Source organism: Seriola dumerili, unplaced genomic scaffold, assembly GCF_002260705.1.
Source record: "Seriola dumerili isolate Sdu_G_001 unplaced genomic scaffold, Sdu_1.0 BDQW01004516.1, whole genome shotgun sequence".
Taxonomy (NCBI): domain Eukaryota; kingdom Metazoa; phylum Chordata; class Actinopteri; order Carangiformes; family Carangidae; genus Seriola; species Seriola dumerili.
The window spans coordinates 171,303-189,231 of NW_019178771.1; the positions used below are offsets into that span (position 1 = coordinate 171,303).

General features: G+C 41.3%; 2 protein-coding genes across 3 annotated transcripts in view; one reads left to right on the plus strand and one right to left on the minus strand.

Moving 5' to 3' along the window:
• The window catches only part of ift80 (intraflagellar transport 80), a 35,664-nt gene extending 22,988 nt beyond the window's left edge, over positions 1–12,676 (plus strand). For both annotated transcript variants that reach the window (XM_022769725.1, XM_022769726.1), the window contains exons 9-20: positions 2,270–2,449; positions 3,789–3,907; positions 4,625–4,699; positions 5,270–5,433; positions 5,517–5,581; positions 7,188–7,323; positions 7,443–7,590; positions 8,914–9,085; positions 10,695–10,784; positions 11,002–11,174; positions 11,334–11,457; positions 11,932–12,676. In XM_022769725.1, coding sequence (XP_022625446.1) covers positions 2,270–2,449; positions 3,789–3,907; positions 4,625–4,699; positions 5,270–5,433; positions 5,517–5,581; positions 7,188–7,323; positions 7,443–7,590; positions 8,914–9,085; positions 10,695–10,784; positions 11,002–11,174; positions 11,334–11,457; positions 11,932–12,042 — 1,557 coding nt within the window. In that variant the 3' untranslated portion in view covers positions 12,043–12,676. The remainder of the gene's footprint in view (positions 1–2,269; positions 2,450–3,788; positions 3,908–4,624; positions 4,700–5,269; positions 5,434–5,516; positions 5,582–7,187; positions 7,324–7,442; positions 7,591–8,913; positions 9,086–10,694; positions 10,785–11,001; positions 11,175–11,333; positions 11,458–11,931) is intronic.
• Positions 12,677–16,373: 3,697 nt separating this feature from the next.
• cunh3orf80 (chromosome unknown C3orf80 homolog) lies at positions 16,374–17,346 on the minus strand. The gene has a single exon (XM_022769734.1). It carries the CDS (start codon positions 17,169–17,171, stop codon positions 16,512–16,514), a length of 660 nt encoding a protein of 219 aa, XP_022625455.1. The 5' UTR covers positions 17,172–17,346; the 3' UTR covers positions 16,374–16,511.
• Between the last annotated feature and the right edge of the window lie 583 nt (positions 17,347–17,929).

Below are 17,929 nucleotides of genomic sequence, written 5' to 3' on the forward strand. Positions count from 1 at the left end.
CACATTTATTTCTCCATACACACACACTTTTATTATCTTGATGTGTTGTTATCTTATTTTAATCCATTCTCACACTTTTATTCATCCCATCTTTACTCTCTCTCACATACACAAAGTACATACACACAGACATTCATGCACACAAGAACTGCACAAAGACAATCCCCCCTTCCCACACGCACACATATTCTCACTTGCCGGTTTGCCGGCTGACTCTAGAAGGAGTCAAATGGCTCAATGTGTTAAAAGCATTAGGTAAGCATGGATCCAGGAGTGTTCCTCAGGCCGATATCATATGTCCTGCTTCATTACAATCTGGTGTATACATTCAGCTGCATCTCTGACCCTCCATCTATCCATCCCTCTCTCTTCCATCCCCCCCTTTCCTTTCCCCCCGGGGTGCTTTAACACAGAGCGAGCCATCTCAAGATGTTAGCTGAAGAGTAGATGAGATCTCTCATTATTGTCAACGCTGGCCTGAGCTGCTTGGCTGTGAAGCTCATGCAAGTACATCCCCACTCAGGTTTGGAAAAGAGAAAAAAGAGAATTTATTTATATAAAGAATATATTTATATAAAGAAAGACTAACTGCTGTTACAAGATTTATAAGTAAGGAAGCTTGGAGCTTCAGAAGTCAAAGGGGGAAGGGAGGGAAAATAAGTTAAATAGCAATTAATTTGACTTTAACAAACTATCCCTTGTCCACATGGCTGTACAGGTCTTGTTATTTCCCGCAACTATTTTGGGTCCTGATATGACATTAACTGCTGGGAGGGTGCTGAAAAACCAAAACCAGCTGAGCAGTGTGTGTATAAGGCCGACAGACAGACCAGGAGAGGGAGAGAGATCAAAGCAGCAGGCCTGTAACCTGTAGCCTGCCGACTGTTACCTCTAGACCTGTCAAAGGCAACGGAGAGGAAATAACGCCACACCTCACATCCCGCAGCTGCATGTGTATGAGGCAGCGAACACACTGAGGCCTTTTCTCCATGCTTCACCGCAGCACTTGGCCTGTTGCACCACACTTGTCTCTCCAGCACAGGCAAGCAGGCAGCGCTAGGCTAACATTAGCAATTTTCTCCCTTCATAAGCAGTTTACAGTGTGAATGGATGTATTTGTTTAGAGAATCACAGCAGAGAAACCCTTAGCTCAGCGCAGATCAGTCAGCCACTTGCACCGAAGGCAAGAAGGAGTCCTGGGGGAGGATGAGGAAGTTTGAAGTTGATGGTGGATGGGGGTGTTGTGTGAGAAAATCAACCCTAGTTATAACAAAAAAGATGCCAGGTGTCTACAGTGGGCAAAAGCAAATAATATTTGTACTTGTTTAGTGTAACTTACCCTGGTAATCTGCCTGTCCTTATGAGAGATTGTGTGGGAAATGAACAAATCGGAAAACTTTAATCCGCTGGCAGATCCAGACTGTCTCAACTGATTCATATTGAATCAAAGCACGAAAATTGCTTCTCTGTTGTGATACTCCACAGAAGACTTCAGGGACAGGAGTGTGGAAAGACAATAGCAGGAGAAGGAAAAAGTACTGGAAACAGACAAAAAAAATAAAGGGGTTATATAGAGAGAGGGCATACTTTAGGGAAACAGGGAAAGATGGAAGAGGTATTCTTGTCTTAAATACTGTAAAGGGCTGCATAGCTCTCAGTTGTGTCTTTCACCATCACTGACTATCAGAGTCAGTGCAGGGTCTGGCTGATGCAGCACAGCGGTCTATTACTTTGTGTCTGTTAGTCTCTCTTTGCCTCTCTATCTTTCTCCCCCTCCTTCTCAGGCTCTACCTCTTTTAAACCTTTTCTTATAAAAAAGAAGGGAGAGGTCTTGTTAATCAGCTTTTGGCTTCAGTTTGGGGGCTCATGTGTAACCCTCCCTTTTCCTCCCTGTACCCCTGCCCCCCGTGTATGTAATAGATGAGGATAGCAGAGTGTATGTTTACGAGCGCGAGTGCTGGACTTGGCAGGGCTGAGCACTCCTTCAGTGTCTTACAGTTCTCACAGGTCATCACAGCTCAATGACTGACTGACTGGGCCCATGTCTTTCTAGCAGAGTTTACATTATGTGCACACACACACACACACACACACACACACTCACTCATATGCTGTCACTGCTTCTCCTCTCTAAACTTCTCATTGTTTCTAGTTCCTAAGCTTCCCCCCAGGTAATTGTTTAAGATTGTAGACAAAGATCTGTAGCCATTAACCACACTGTTCTCTCTCCCTCTCTTCTCTGTCTCCTCCCCTTGCCCCCTCCCTCCAGTGGTCCTATGCATTGGAGAAGCCCAACACAGGCAGTGTGTTCACCTTGGCCTGGTCTGCAGACGGTACCCAGCTGGCTGGGGCCTGCGGCAATGGGCATGTCATCTTTGCCCATGTGGTGGAGCAGCACTGGGAGTGGAAGAACTTTGTGATCACCCTTACCAAGAGGAGAACCATGCAGGTAGAAAGAGAAAGACACACTCACACACACTCACATATCCATATTTAAGTGTCTGCTCTTTTTCAGCCTTAAACCTTAAATAAAGAAAGTCAGTTTAGCTTTGTCTCATTTGCTGTCTCATTTCATCGTTTACAATAATACTGGAAGCCCATCTTAATTCCTGGTCTGTCCCAAGAGTTAAATTTATACATGTTAAATGTGTCTTTAAGGATTTCAAAGAAAGGATAACAAAGATCACTGAAAATCTGTGTGTATGTGAGCAAATAGATTTTCACCAGACATTAACAGAGCCAAGTTTTGTTAAATCAACATAACAAGAAAATTGATAAGTACTGCAATGCCATAGGCAGAATGTAAAGAGATGAGTGAGTATGCTATGTAGAGAAGCAAATGCTTTCCAGGCCTTGGCTCGTTGTATAGTAGGACCCTCCCAGTGTGCCAGTGTGCAGCCCTGCAATGACAATGACCAGCCTGTCTAGCTGCCTCCCTTGCTCCACCATTCTTTAGTGTTTAAACTCATGCTAACCACAAGGTAGTGTTTAAATGCGGTTAACACACCCTAATGTACATATACACACACACTTGTATACTTTCAGACAGGGATACACATGCACACCAACAGAAACAAGGTCATGCACATGCATGTGTACCAACACACACATTTGCCATACACATCTTTACCAAGTGCAGTTTGTGTAAACCAAACAAAGTTGGGTCATCAGCCATTTATTTTCAGCCTTGCAGGCGCTTGACTGTCTCCCTCCTCCCCCTCTCCTTTTAAAAGTGCACATCTGCCAGTGGTTTGTGAATCAGCCAGCTAAATTTACCACCTTGCGGTCAAATGTTTTTTATTCCTGGTTGTGTTGCATGTAAATTTGGCTTGCTGGAGGGAGCAGAGGAGGAAGATTTGTAAAGCTGTAAAAATAACCCCACCTTTCACCTGGTGCTGGAAAAGGCCCTTTCATTCATTTACAGAGAGAGCTGGAAGGAAGTATTTATCTATGCAGGTGAAAAAATGAGTACCAACCACTGCTCGCACACACTTCAAACAGTAAAAACGTCTTTCTCTGACCACAGTTGCCCTACGTATACTTGGACATACTGTAGACTGTTTCCTGTGTATATTAAGAATAAATACGCTCCACTCTGTACGTGACTGTGTTCAAGCCTCTGTTAGTGAAGCCAGTGTCTCCCCTTTGTTGCTTGAGTAAGTGTTTGCTCAGTAGTATGAAGTTTATGCCTGCTCAGTAATTTCTGAGAACTTGATTCATCCCTACTCGTGTTTTTTTTCACTTAACTCATCTTTTTGCCCTCTTCTCCTTTCCTTCTTTTTTCTCAGGTGAGGAATGTGATGAACGACGCAGTGGACGTATTGGAGTTTAGAGATCGAGTCATCAAAGCCTCACTGGCATACGGTCACCTGGTGGTTGCTACTTCCCTCCAGTGTTACGTATACAAGTCAGTAGCCCACTCCTCCTTTTCTTGTCTCCTCTGGTCCTTCTCATCCCCTATTCACACAGGACTAACGTGTCTTATCTAATGACCTCGGTATTTTCCTCATGTTGGAGTTTTTTGCAACACATGCTCATCTTTTACTTTTACTGACCAAATCCTGCTGATAATGTTAAGATTCCATGCTGTGTAGTCAGATAAGTCTTGAAAATTTGTGACTAACAAAAACGTCCTGGTGGAAAAAAATCTAAAACCAAACACATCCTATTAAGATGCGGATTCTTACTAGGCTACTGTTATCAGATGACCTCTTTGTGTGTTTTGAATGTAAGCTAATTTAAGTGGTAATTTCTACTTCTACACATTATTGACATGTCAAGAACACAGACAACCTCTACAGTTGCTACAAATGGCAAGAGGACTGTAAGAGTCTGTGGAAAGTCTTTGTCAGGGCTTTTTTTCTTTACTGTATATGAAATGATTGTTTGTGTAAGTCCTTGTCTATCGCTACACTCTTCATGCGCTTTCTGTAAATGTACCTCCTCTCCTGTCATTGGTATTCCATTTATATTTTTTAACTTAATTGAAAACTCTTTCTGTTCTTGGTCTTATTTCTGTGGTCTTCCCACCTTTGCACTTATTCCAGATGTAGCACTTTGTTATTAAATGTCTATGTTTTCACTAATTTTGCTGTGTGTGTTTGTGCGCTTTTTTATATGGCAGCTCAAGAAATTGGAATACTCCCCTCATCTTTGACCTGAAGGAGGGAACAGTAAGCCTCATCCTGCAAGCGGAGAAGTGAGTCTTTTTTCCAGAAGCAGTGCTACAAGTGAGAGAAAAGGCGGTTGGATCGGCTATCGGCTTCTCTAATGCCTCATTACTCCGCACTGACCATTCATCAAGCAGCCAACCAAGCACACACACACAAACGCATACACACATACACACACACACACACAGGCGCTGTGTTCTAGCTTAACCTGTCCTGTCATACAATAAGGCTGAGAGTGAAATCACGGGGGGAAATTAGATTAATATGGAGAAGCTCTTGTGCAGTACTTCAGTGCAGTGTTGCTGACACTCAGCATAAAGCTAAATAGATTACTGGCCACTCTGTAATCACAGTTGAGTTCAATGAGTCTTGCTGAGTAAGTTAATGCTGTGTTAATGTATAATACATGTTTAAATTACTTGCTTGTACCAGTTTATTAAATGTCATCATCCCATTCTTTTACTTTTTAACATTTGATCTATTTCATCTCCCTCCTTGCTCTTTCTCTTCCCTCCTCATCCTGTCCCACTCACTCACAATGAAAATCATATACAATACACTTACTCTGCTCTCACACACATGCCTCCCCCACCCAGACACTTTCTGCTTGTGGATGGAGCAGGGTTGTATACGTTCTCCTATGAGGGTCGACTGATATCCTCCCCAAAGTTCCCTGGTATGAGAGCCGACATCCTAAATGCCCAAGGTGTCTCACTTAGTAACGACACCATTGCCATCCGAGACAAGAGTGATGAAAAAGGTGAAGTACCACTGTCACTACTAAAATGCTAAAAATAGGATGGACTGTGCTTTTACTATACTCTTTTTCTTTGTCCCCACCAGTCATCCTTCTCTTTGATGCCCTGACCGGGAAAGCCCTTGGTGATGGGAAGCCCTTGACCCACAAGGTGGGTAACTCTTTGGCTTTATAGAGTATTGAAATTACTAGTCACTAGTTATGGAAGTTTTATTATTTATTCTGTAAATATTAATTTTGTCCTTCTTTTAACAGAAATATTGATTGTACTGAGGGCAGAAACACAAACAGTTTATCAAGTAACCATTGCAGCTACAGGGTTATGTTATCTAGAGCTCCAATTACCAATTCATTTTGATATTATTTGTGTGGTATATAAAATGTACAATATAATGGCACATTCCTCTAGCTTGTAACTTAATAGACCTCTCTCTCAGTCAAATCTGTGTTGCTACACCTGTTATAAGGTGGGACACCATACACCATTATCATTCTTACTAGTTCATGAGATTTGCTGATCTTAAACTAACCATTTATTTTGTCAAAGTAACCATAATAACCAAAGGTTATGTCAATGTTAGAGCCTCTTTTATTGTAGAATGCATAGGTCTCTCCATTCCCTCGAAGTTCCCTAAAGTTGACTTTTACTCAAAGGCACACTGCAGACTTCCTCCATCTCCTCACTTCACTGACATGCTGATTCAACTGATATGAAAAGACTTCAGCATATTTTAAATACTGAAGTGGCCAGGCCATAAAAGTGACACTTAGTATCAAGAGATTGGAAGGTTTTGTCATTTTTTTGCATTCCCAGAGCCAAGAAATGCAGAGCAGAAGTGTCTTAGCATGCCTAGCTAGCTAGCATAGTGCCAATAATAGTAACATATTTCTTAATGGATAGAACACTTTGAACTAACTACATTATTTTGTCAGATTACAGGTGACATAGAAAAAACTCTCACAATAAAGCATAAGCTTCACTTTTATGTGACTTGTCCATGTGTGTTTTGTTATGGTAAGCATCCAAATGGGGCTACATCAAAAATGTTTTTCCTTAAAATATTATACTATAATACTTGAGCTAGCTAGACCCAGCCTGCACTGTAGGATTGATGCTACTCCTTATTTTCCATATCTTCTACATGAATCAGTAGATGAGGATGCTGAATTTTTTTCCTGCAATCTTTAAGCTATAGCTAAAGGTAGTGGCTATTTTTTGCCCTTGATGATTCAACAAGTTTCATCTAAATAGACCTAGTTGAGGGAAATGGTCTTTTCAGAGCGTGTGTCTGTGCTAAAAATATACTAACACATATCCAGAATGAGAAGAGACAATAAAGACACAGGAAGAGAATGGGGGAAGGGCTTTGAGGTCAAACTAAGAGGGAAAGAGACAAAAAGAAGGAAAGAATTAGAAGAGAAGGAAAAGAAGTAGAGGTAGCAGTAGTTACTGTTTGTCAGCATGGCTTTGTCTGCCAGTACTCCACAGCTCCAAGACACTGCAACAAGGCCAGCTGGCTCTGGCCAAAAACACACACACACACACACACACACACACACACACACGCTGTCTCTCTATCTTTCTCGCTCTCATATACACACACACACACTTGGCAAAAAAAGGCTGTTGGGTCACGGTACAAACCACTCTCCCCCTTTTCCTCTCTTTCCCTGATCTTTTGTCCTCCTCCCATCATTCACTCCACTGTTCCCTCTTACCTTTGTGCTTGTGTGTGTGTCTCTCTATTTATATGTAGCTGGAGGTGGTCGAGATAGCTCTGGACCAGTGTGGCCCATCCACCGAAAGGAAGATTGCCCTTATAGACAAGAACCGTGACCTTTATTTGACCTCTGTGCGTCATCTTGGGCGAGAGCCCAAAATCTCCAAAATTGGTGAGACAGAGAGGAGGGAACTCACTTCACAAGAAGTGTAGTGACTCTCATTGTTTTTATACACAAGTATAGCTAACATTTGATGAACGAGATTGTTGTATTTGTGTTCTATGCTATAGGAAGCATGGTTCACAGTATGGCATGGAATGATGCTGCTAACATCCTATGTGGAATCCAGGACAACCAATTCACAGTGTGGTACTACCCAAGTACTGTCTTCACTGACAAGGAACTGCTTCCAAAAACACTGTACATAAAGGATGGCAGGTAGATATTCAGAGTCCTTTGCACTCACTTACATATTATTATTTTAGCATAAACTACTGATACTGTTCACCAGAGTGATGAGTGGTTTACTATGACAGCAGTAGGTTAGAGGGTGGCCAGAAATACGAGCATCCAGTAGCAAAGAGTGCAAGTGTGCCCTGACAATTTTCATGTGAGCTCAAAACAGTCATGGAAGAGAAGTAGTAGGAAAAGATGTCAAGTAAGAGCTGAGAGGAGAGATAGAAGCAGCTTTTTTGCACCTTCCAGCTCATTCCCAAAGGTACAACACATAGTGCTTTAGGCACTCCTTTTTGCCAGCAGCTGTCAGACTGTACAATGCTTCCTGCCCAAAAGTCCTCAGCTTCAGCCAAGGCAGGAGGTGCTAAGACAGAGTGCCTGCATGTCTATACAGGCCAACCTGGACTACTTTTGCATGTCTCTGCTGCACTAATCTGAGCATTTGGTTGCACAGTTTTGTTTTGATTTGTGCTCATATTGTACTTACCATATATTTCTTTTATTTGTTGCCTCTCTGTGGTTTTATGGCTCACTGTTGTTAACTTTTATTTTTTACATTTTTACTTTTATGCTGAATGATACTTAAATTTCCTCTTAAAAGGACCACGTTTTGTAATTGTAGGTTGCTTATGTTTAAACAATCTGAATTTATGTTGCTATTTTTAAGTTTTCTATTGTTTTGCCTGTAATATATTGGCACGCCATATTTTTTCATGGGAGTCATTAAAAATTTGTCTTTATGCAATGTGCAAATGGGGAACACCGGATACCAAGTGGCAAGAGCTAAAAACAAATGCAAAGGCTCCATTTTTACGAATGTGTCCAAGTTTTTAGGATATCTGTGATGGAAGGAAGGTTGGACCAAGTACAGTGCAAATTACAAAAGCAGCACTGTCAGTATGTTATTTCATTAATTCAGCCAAATTGTATATGTGGTGGGCTCCCACAAATTACTCTTTGTATTAGAAATTTTGGCACACACACATGCACACATATGCTAACTGGCAAAAACTGCAAGGTCAATAAGCTGACTGTTGTGTTCTTAATTAGCTCAATCCATCATCCTCTATATGTTATCAGGTTAAATACATTTTGTAGTTAGTTATAACTGTATATTTACTATTGAATGGTCAGTCTTTTCCCCACATGAGCATTTATACTTTTTTCATTCCGACTATCAGTACTTGCAAACAGGCAAGAGAGTGAGAGCGTTCCTTGCTTGATTGTCTGTGACAACAAAACTGTGAAGATGTAGTTATATGAATCTGTCTAACTCTAATGTGTGTGTATTTGTCCTCTTTAAAGTGAGTTCAGCCGTGCACCCCACATTCTGAGCTATGTTGGCACTAAGGTGACGTTACGCCAAGGAGACGGTTCACTGGTGTACAGCAGTGTACCTCCCTACCCAGCCCTACTTCACGAATACAGCACCTCTGCACGCTGGGAGGATGCACTGCGCCTCTGCCGCTTCGCCAAGGTAATTTATCAGTATATCATATTAATGTGTGCTAATCATGCCAGTTATATCGGCTGTGATATTATTATTACCTCTGGTCTTAGTGTTTGTATACTCATTTGAAATGTTTCTTTACATTTTAGTTTCACAAACAAAATCACATCACTTTCTTAGCTTTGATCGCTAAACTTTCAAATAGGTGGAATTTATACATATATACGTGTGTGTGTGTGCGTGTGTATGTATGTTTGTATGTATGTATATCACTCACAGGCATGTATGTATAACAGAAAGAGACAGAGTCTGAAATGAGAAGGTAGTCGACAGGTTTATGAGACCAGACCAGCAGGCTTTAATTAGCCTTCAATTAGCCTGGTGACACCATTTACCGGATTTAGCCCCCCTAGACGTCACTCATAAATACACACACCATTATATCCATGTGTAAACTCTGCACACACATATGCACATGCACACTGACTGCGTCTTTGCTTGGGCAATGACGCAATAACCACAACCCAGAAAAAATGGACACTAGTAGCAAGAGGAGGGTGGAACCAAAGGGATGGAGAGAGAGGCACTGGTTTGTCAGAGCTTTTTCCTTGACCCCTCCCACCCTCTACTTCTGGTAAAAGTTTGGTGGCAGCGTGGCTTTTCCCAGAATCACATTTGATGTTGTCAGTAAGCCCTCAGCTGATTGGAGTTAGTACATGTAATAGTTAGTCATACACACATACAGGAATATATAACATATAACATAATAGATTATTTCATGTATGAATCCAACTGTGATACAGGCACACCAAAGGAACATTTAGGGAGTCAAACTTTTATATCAAGTTTGGCTGTCAGTGTTATTTATTGTTTCAAGGAGTGGTTTCCGATTAGAGCTGTTTGTGATGGACATCGATTAAAGGAGGAATTACAGAGTGGTGACTCTAGTGTGAAGTTTGCCCAACTGTTGGCCAATTGGTGGTTAAGGCTTCACTTTAATGAATGCAGCTGCACGGAATAAAGTGGTGACACATTTGTTTACATTCATAGATACTGTGTACTGCAAATGTCTATGTTTGTGTTTGTTTCTGTGTCTTTCATGCGTGTTTTCTTAATCGCTTGGAGCATGACTATAATGAGGCCTGCCAGGATAGGGACAGGATGTAATGGGGACTGTAAAGACACCATCATATCCTGCCCCTGTGCACACTCATACACACACACACACACACACACACACACACACACACACACACATACACCTCAAGCTACTTTAAATCTGCCATCCCCACTATGCTTTGCTGTATCCTTAATCACCACAAACTAGAACTGTTTTGTATTTCAAATAAAACATTTGGAAAAGTTAGATAATATGTAAAGTCCTGCAAAACTAGCAAAGTAATTCAAACTCTTCTTCGCTTTATTTTTTCCATGACTGTGTCACTGACACTGTGCTTCTTAGCTATTACGATGTACTGAGAGTATGAGGTTGAGTAATGTCTAGTAAATGGTATATACATGTGTATATAAACAAATATATGGTGACAAAGGAAAACATTTTCAAAGATAATCTCCAGGTGATTGTGTCAGATGGTGAGATATTGTTATTTAGAGGTGCCTCTGCCTTCCTCTATAGGACCAATCTTTGTGGGCCTGTCTTGCTGGTATGGCAATGGCAAACAGGGAGCTGACCACAGCGGAGATGGCCTATGCCGCCATTGGAGAGGTAAGTGAATTAGTTAATGGCCAATTCAGTCGTTTACACAGGTTTTTTTTAGCCAGGGCTTGCAGCACAAGTACAAACACAAAGAATTGAATTCACTGAAACTTCAATGATTCGGACAAAAGAATTAAGTCATGGAGACTAGTTATAATTTATCTCATTCACAATCTTGTTTTTTTGTCTCTGCCCTGTCTCTTACCCTCTCACTCTCTTGTTTTAGTTACCTAGGGTGCAGTACATCAACTTTATAAAGGAGCAGCCATCTAAGGAGTCATCTTTGGCCCACATGCTGATGTTCAGTGGTCAGGGCCAGGAGGCTGAGGCCACTCTGTTACAAGCTGGTCTCATCTACCAGGCCATACAAGTCAACGTTGACCTTTTCAACTGGGAGAGGTACGATACAGGTGTTTCTGTGTATGAAGGTACAGCTGGAAGGAGAGGGACAGTACAAGTCATTTTGGGAGATGAATTAGGTTTGAGCAAGAGTTAAGGTGAGGACTGTTTGTCCATAGGGGATGGATGTGTATCTATATCTTGTCATCTTGTGTTCAGGGCACTGGAGCTGGCAGTCAAACACAAGACCCACGTGGACACCGTGCTGGCCTATAGGGAGAAGTTCCTACAGAAATTTGGCAGGAAGGAGACCAATAAGAGATTCCTGCAGTACGCTGAAGGGGTGTGTATGGACAGCCTGTCTGCGGCGCTGCATTAATTGATTTGAGCTGTGATCATGTCTTTTAAAAACTGCTTTCTATGGGTTTCAGCTCATTTGCTTTTTATGCACTCCCTATACACTCTACCTCCAGTAGAAAAAAGTCAAACTTTTAAGACACTCTATGTCACCTTGACCTTTTCTCTACTGTCCAATCAGAAGAGCCTGTGGAGGTTAATCAAAAATTGAGATGTTTAGTCTCACAGTCAGATTGCTTGAATGAGGATTGGCTGTGCCTCAAAAAATGCCAGTGTCATCAGGATCAGGGGGGAAAAGTATTAAAACACACCACACTTTTCAGGCGTCTAGCGTGATCCCTACCTTATCATGTAATCCGACTAATTAAACTGCTTTTCATTGTCAGTCTCGTACTTATCATAAGTAAATATAATAGCTCATCTAAACTCATTTCATCTCATCTTTGTGTCTTTCTGCCAGGTTGAGGTGGACTGGGAGAAAATCCAGGCGAAGATAGAGATGGAGTTGTCAAAAGAGAGAGAGAAAGCTGCTAATGCCTCTGTGAGGAGCAGCATGGCCCCTCGACGTTAATGTTCTGGAGAACTTTCTCCAAAACATCAACTTTGCAGAAATCAATGCCCATGTTTTTTTGACATTTGGTGAATATTAGGTGGTTAGACATGGCCTTTGGGTAAAAAAAGAAATCTGTACTTGAGGTTCAATGTCCACCATTAGTCACAAGTATATTAACTTCAAATGTTTTTATATGAAGGCAACATTTGGAGATGTGAAGATTAGTAGACCATGAAGAATATGACACTTGGCTTTGACTCATACAGTACAGTCTTTTGGCATATGCTGTGTAATATAAAACATTTGCACAATGTTGTAGATGGCATTCTGTTACTGTGGGTGGATGATTTGACTTTTGATAAGAATATCTGTATCTCTCAGCAACAGCACCATTATGGCCTTTCTGTCATATCAGCTTCTCAGTGATTTCAGTGTGTCAAGTTCAGAGTTGAGTGTTATCTTTTTCCATTTGTCAAAATTAACTTGGTATGTTCAGTCATGCACGAATGTACTGTATGACTTTGCTTTGTCACTGATGTTTGACTTTGTGTTTTTATATGGATAGACATTTTTAAAGTTTATATTATCAAAAATCTTCCCTCTGTAAACACTACAAAGAATTTCAGTTAATAAAACAAATGGAAATACTGCATATATTCAGACAAAATATGCTCTTTTGCATTGCTTTCTCTATTTTTTCATATTCCTTGAATGTCTTGATGCTTCACTGGATTTATACAAAGATGATAGAAATGGAATGTTTTTTTCAGCTTTGCACATCGACCCAAAAGGTATTTCTGGGTGCATGCGCGTTTTACAGTCCAATACAGTCCAGTGTGTGCTTCTCTTTGAGTTATTCTTATATTTCCTTTTCTGCTGAGGTGTGAAACCAACTGCTTGCCATGCAGCTCCACCCCCTGGTTGGCAGAAGGCCAGTGCATCAGCGGACCATTATAGCCTATCCATCTCCTCTAGTGGCCCAGGAGGGATGTCTCATGGCTCTCCAAAAAACAACTGCTAGACCATATCACGATGATGTGGACAGATGCGGTAGAAAGTGATCGGCATAATCCCTGAAACCGTGAGTGGCCACAGATGGTGAAACATCGTGAAAACGGTAGATGTAGGAAAATGTATCAATGGGTTCATTCTCTCTTGCTGTTGCTTTTTTTTCCTGGGCTCCCTGCACTTTTAGCCACTTTTAGCCTAAGTCTCTCTCTGACTCACTGTCTTTTTCTTATTTTACTCCCTCCATCCACTCTCTTTCTAAGCCTACTCACTGCGTGATAAACCATACTCATCCAGACCAAACACCATTCATCTATGAAAAGACTTATCAGCGAGGAGTCAGGTTTCATGTGCATTACCATCGAGAGTAGCCACACACATTGAACATGAGGATTGGAATAAGTTTGTGTTGTATTTATACTCCTTCTTAAACTTTACAATGTTTACTAACCCAATCTTAAATAATGTGACTAGGATTTTCTGCAGATTGGTAATGAAAAATCATTAATTTGATAGTTTGCTCATTATACCTCATCTGTAAATTAAAAAGAGAAAGGTTACGTTTAGACTGACAATCTTCAGACTTGTGGCTCTCAGTGGTAACTGAACAATAAACACACTGTAGATATTTCATATTGTTTAAACTACTAAATATCAAATAGACACTACTTTTATTAAACCACACATATCCAATGACTTGCAAGTTCTCATGTATTAAATTGATGGCCAAACAATGCAGCTCCACCAAAAATACAATTCCCAGATGTAATCTAGAACTTATGAGTAGGATAATGTTCATTGATTTGACCTTTATAGTCGATCTGTTCTTTGGTCCAGTGAGCAATATAACTGTACAGTTGACGCACATTCTAGTGTTGCTTACACCAAATCCATTTTGTGTGTGTGTGTGTGTGTGTGTGTGTGTGTACTGTGTATTTATCCTTTGTTTATCTTTGTACATGTGTGCTTTCTTCAGTCTGTGACTGTATATGTTTGTGCACATACAGTATGTTTAAATTTGTAATATGTGCATTTGAGGAAAAGAAAAAAAACTATATCAGTGTCCTCTTCCCTGCCAGGGAATGTCCCAGCTTTACATTATGTGATTAAAGTTTAATGCTGGGAAATGTAGCAGACTGCTTTTGCCCTTTGCTCTCAAACTCGCTGTTGCAGCATGCATATGGGAGCTTGTTCACAATGAACTACAATGACTATTGAGGAGAGAGTGAAATGCAACATTCACACCTCTAATGGATTGAGTAGTTCTCATACATGGCTTCATGCATCTAAGGGTCACATACTCCACCTCATCTACCCATCAGTAGGGTTTCAGCATGGATTTAATGCTTTTAAGTGGAAACTCCACCCACCCGCAAATTTCCCTCTGGAAAGGAAAGCCATCAGTGTTGACTATTGGCTCTCATGATCTGACAGTATTGGATTGCACAAGTCACCACAGTCACACTCAGACTTTTAGTGTCAGGAGCATTAGAGGAGCTTGAGGTCTGTAATTGTAAAGTCTAGTTTTGTGGATACAGATGCTTTGGCAACAGCTTCTTCTATATTTTAATAGCTAAACATTTAACAGAAATGGAAGTTGTATTTATTGTGGTGAATAAGAATGCTTTGATATACTTCCTGGTATTATATTGTCATAATGAGTATGCTTTGGTCTTTCTGATGGCAGATAACCACCCTGGAGCTTCTCTGATAAATCAGTTTAGTAAATTTTAATGAGGTGAGGGTCACTGAGTGCTATGTACCTGCTTATGCACCATTAAAGAATAATAATAAATACTAACTACATTTCCCATTCACAGCAGTTACATAAATTGGTTTGTTTGCAACTGTTTTGATAATCAATTAATCGTTTGAGTCATAAATTGCCAAAAAAATCACTTGATCCATCCTCTCTAATGTTTTGAACTGTTGGTCAGACAAAATTACTTTGAAGACGTCATCTTTGGCTCTGGGAATCTATTATGGACATTTTTTACTATTCTATGGTTTTTTTTTATAGTCCAAAGGATTAGTCAGTGAATTGTGATGATAATTACCATGTTATTCAGTAATGAAAGTAATTGTTACTTGCATCACTAAAGGAGATTCTCGTGCCAGCATTTCTGGCTGGAGAGAGGATATGGTGTGACTGTTTACCACACACCCCAGTTACTGCCAAATTAAAGTAATGTCTAATGACAAATTAGACATTACTGACAAACTTTTCAATATTATATTGAGACTTTTTAATGGACAGTTAATGGCAAATATACTGTATATGCTTTAATCCAAGTAAACAGGTCTTATGTAATGAGGTGTGTTCAGTGTCAGTCTGGTTTTCGATTTATAGCAGCAAAAAAGATTCCTCTTAGTTACACACTTATGGTCAACATACAAGTAGATCTGAACATATTTTCAGTCTGCATCTTCAAGCCACTCTCCCATGACAAACAAATGACTGCCTCTGTCTCTGTCTCACCATTGTTTCCTGTTAGATGTCCCTTTGTCTTTTCCTTTGCTTGGTCTGAGCTGTACTGCGTTAGTTATGCTTGGGGCAGCAGTTGTGATCTCGTCTGACATGGTATCATCAAAATACAACTTTGTTTCTTGGCAGCTTACACCATATCAGTATGCCAGCTGTAATCTCTGCCATTGTTTTTCCAGAATTCAGAACCTGGGAGACACTGATACATGTAGCCTCAGGCAGCAAGGCTCCCAGGATCAGAGCATTTTCTTTTTTTTCTAAATTGCAGGCATCTGCTGTGGCTTCAGCTTTTGCAGTAGACATATCAGACATGGCTCACTGATAAAATGCTCATCTGTCAGCTCCCAGTGTGTGTATGTGCATGTGCATGAGAATATTGCTTTCATGCTGATAATGCATAAATTAACTGGCTCTAAAGTTGGCTGATAAAAATGTGTGCCTCAGAAAGTATTAAAATTGATATTCATCCCTTCACTCCCACTTTCAGCCCACATTTCAGGTTACTGATAAAAAGAAATCTAAATATTCTTCCTTTTGGATGCAAATTCAATAAAGAAGAACAAAAAAAAGAAAAAAGAACAGGAGGTCTTTCAGGTCCAGCAGAATATTTAACATTATGAGTAAGAAAGGACGAGATTTTGACAGAAGAAAAACTGTTTCACGGTGCCACTTAAAATTGAGGTTCTGAAGTAAAACTTAATGCGATTGTACCGGAGCCAAATTAGCTATCCCCAACACAAAGAGCGCCAATTTCAGCCGCCTTCGCTTACTTTATAATCTCCTTCACTTTAACCCAAGCGGTTATTTGCATACAAAAGGCGAGTAATCCCCTATAATCTTACAAAACACGTACATATTCTCAGCCTCCTGCTTTATTCTTAACATTCAGGATTATAATTGCACTTGAGTTTGTTCCTCTGCAAGATAATTACCCTGATGATATTAAAATAAGAATACTATATTGTCTCTGTAGCTTTGCCCAGTCTGTTTTCCGTCAGACAGAGTTTCGAGATGTCCTTGGGCTGTGTTGCGGTCCTGACACCTCCAGGACATCCCGCCTCTGGTCTCCAGCCCTCGGTCCTGCTGCTCTCACTCTTCCCTGACCGCCCGTCTCAATTTCCGACAGCAAGTTATCATCAGATCGGTCTCTGTGCATCTCCTGCATGCTTTCCTCATACGTGGGTAAATATTTGACCTCGTCGTAGGCTGGCAGGTTCGGAGAGGTGAAGTCCCCGAGGCTGTACTCTGGGTACCGGTCCAGCAGGGAGTCCTGGGACGCCGATGCGTGCCCGTGAAAGAGGGAGGGCTCCTCGCTGCGGTCGTGGTGCGGGTGCCGGCGGGGCCGTGGGCAGATGATCCGCTGGATGAAGTAGCCCATGGCAAACAGCAGTAACAGGATGAGGATGCCCGACAGCTTCCGCGTAAACCAGCCTACGTTGTCGAAGAAAATGTGGATGGGCAGCTTGCAGCAGCGCACCGTGGAGCTTGTACTGCCGTTCCCGGTGACGATGGGCGGACAGCACTGCTGGCCATCGCCGCACTGGACCTCCCCGCAGCTCCGGAGGGCTTGACAAGCGGAAACCAGACATGCCGACAAAAGGGTGCCAGTTGTCCCGCACGTTGTCCTGCCACCGCCCGGCAGACTGGGCATCATGTCTGGATTTCCCGGGATTGAAAGTAATGCGCGTTGCTGTCTCCCGTGCGCGTGATGTTGTAATATTGAAGTATATAATGTGTTACAGGTCTGCCTTTCCTTCCAGCTGTGCACGTATCGTGTTCTCACAGCCACTGCGGCGCGGAGCGGGACAGCAGGTGCCCCTCAGTTGAGGACGACCTGTCTGCTGTGTATGGGCGATAGTGGGGAGAGTGGAGCAGCATCAATGTCTGGAGGGAGCAATGATGACAATCATGAATAATCTTACATCATTATTACGTGAAGAATTTTTATCAGTTTCCTAGCTTGTCCTTATAGCAGTGCAACCCATATATGGTCCCCATTAGTTGACATTGTCACGTTCATTCTGCCCTGCACTGTCCTGCCCAAGTGGCTTGTGACCCCCAACTAACTATATAATATCAACAACCTCCTCTAAGATGATTGCAAAGTTTGCTGCAGAGCCCCCTCACTTATGCTGTGAGATTCAGTAGAGAGTCACGTACAGGTACGTGGAGGGGTGAGAACCACATAGGAGAGAGTAAGAAATTCATATACTGTGAACTGATAAGATAAACTAGTCCTCATTCTGCAGTAGTGGAGGAAGTATAGTTGTACTTCACTTAAATAAAAGTAGCAATACTACAATATAGGTATAAATATAGATAATCTAGCATTAGAAATGTAACTTAAGTGAAAGTAGGCAAGTGTTTTTACCAAAATGCTTTACCTATCAGAAATATATGTAAAAGTACTCA

Bases quoted from the DNA above. Each gene is read 5' to 3' on its own strand.
- cunh3orf80 (XM_022769734.1), bottom strand. From the start codon at position 17,171: ATGATGCCCAGTCTGCCGGGCGGTGGCAGGACAACGTGCGGGACAACT.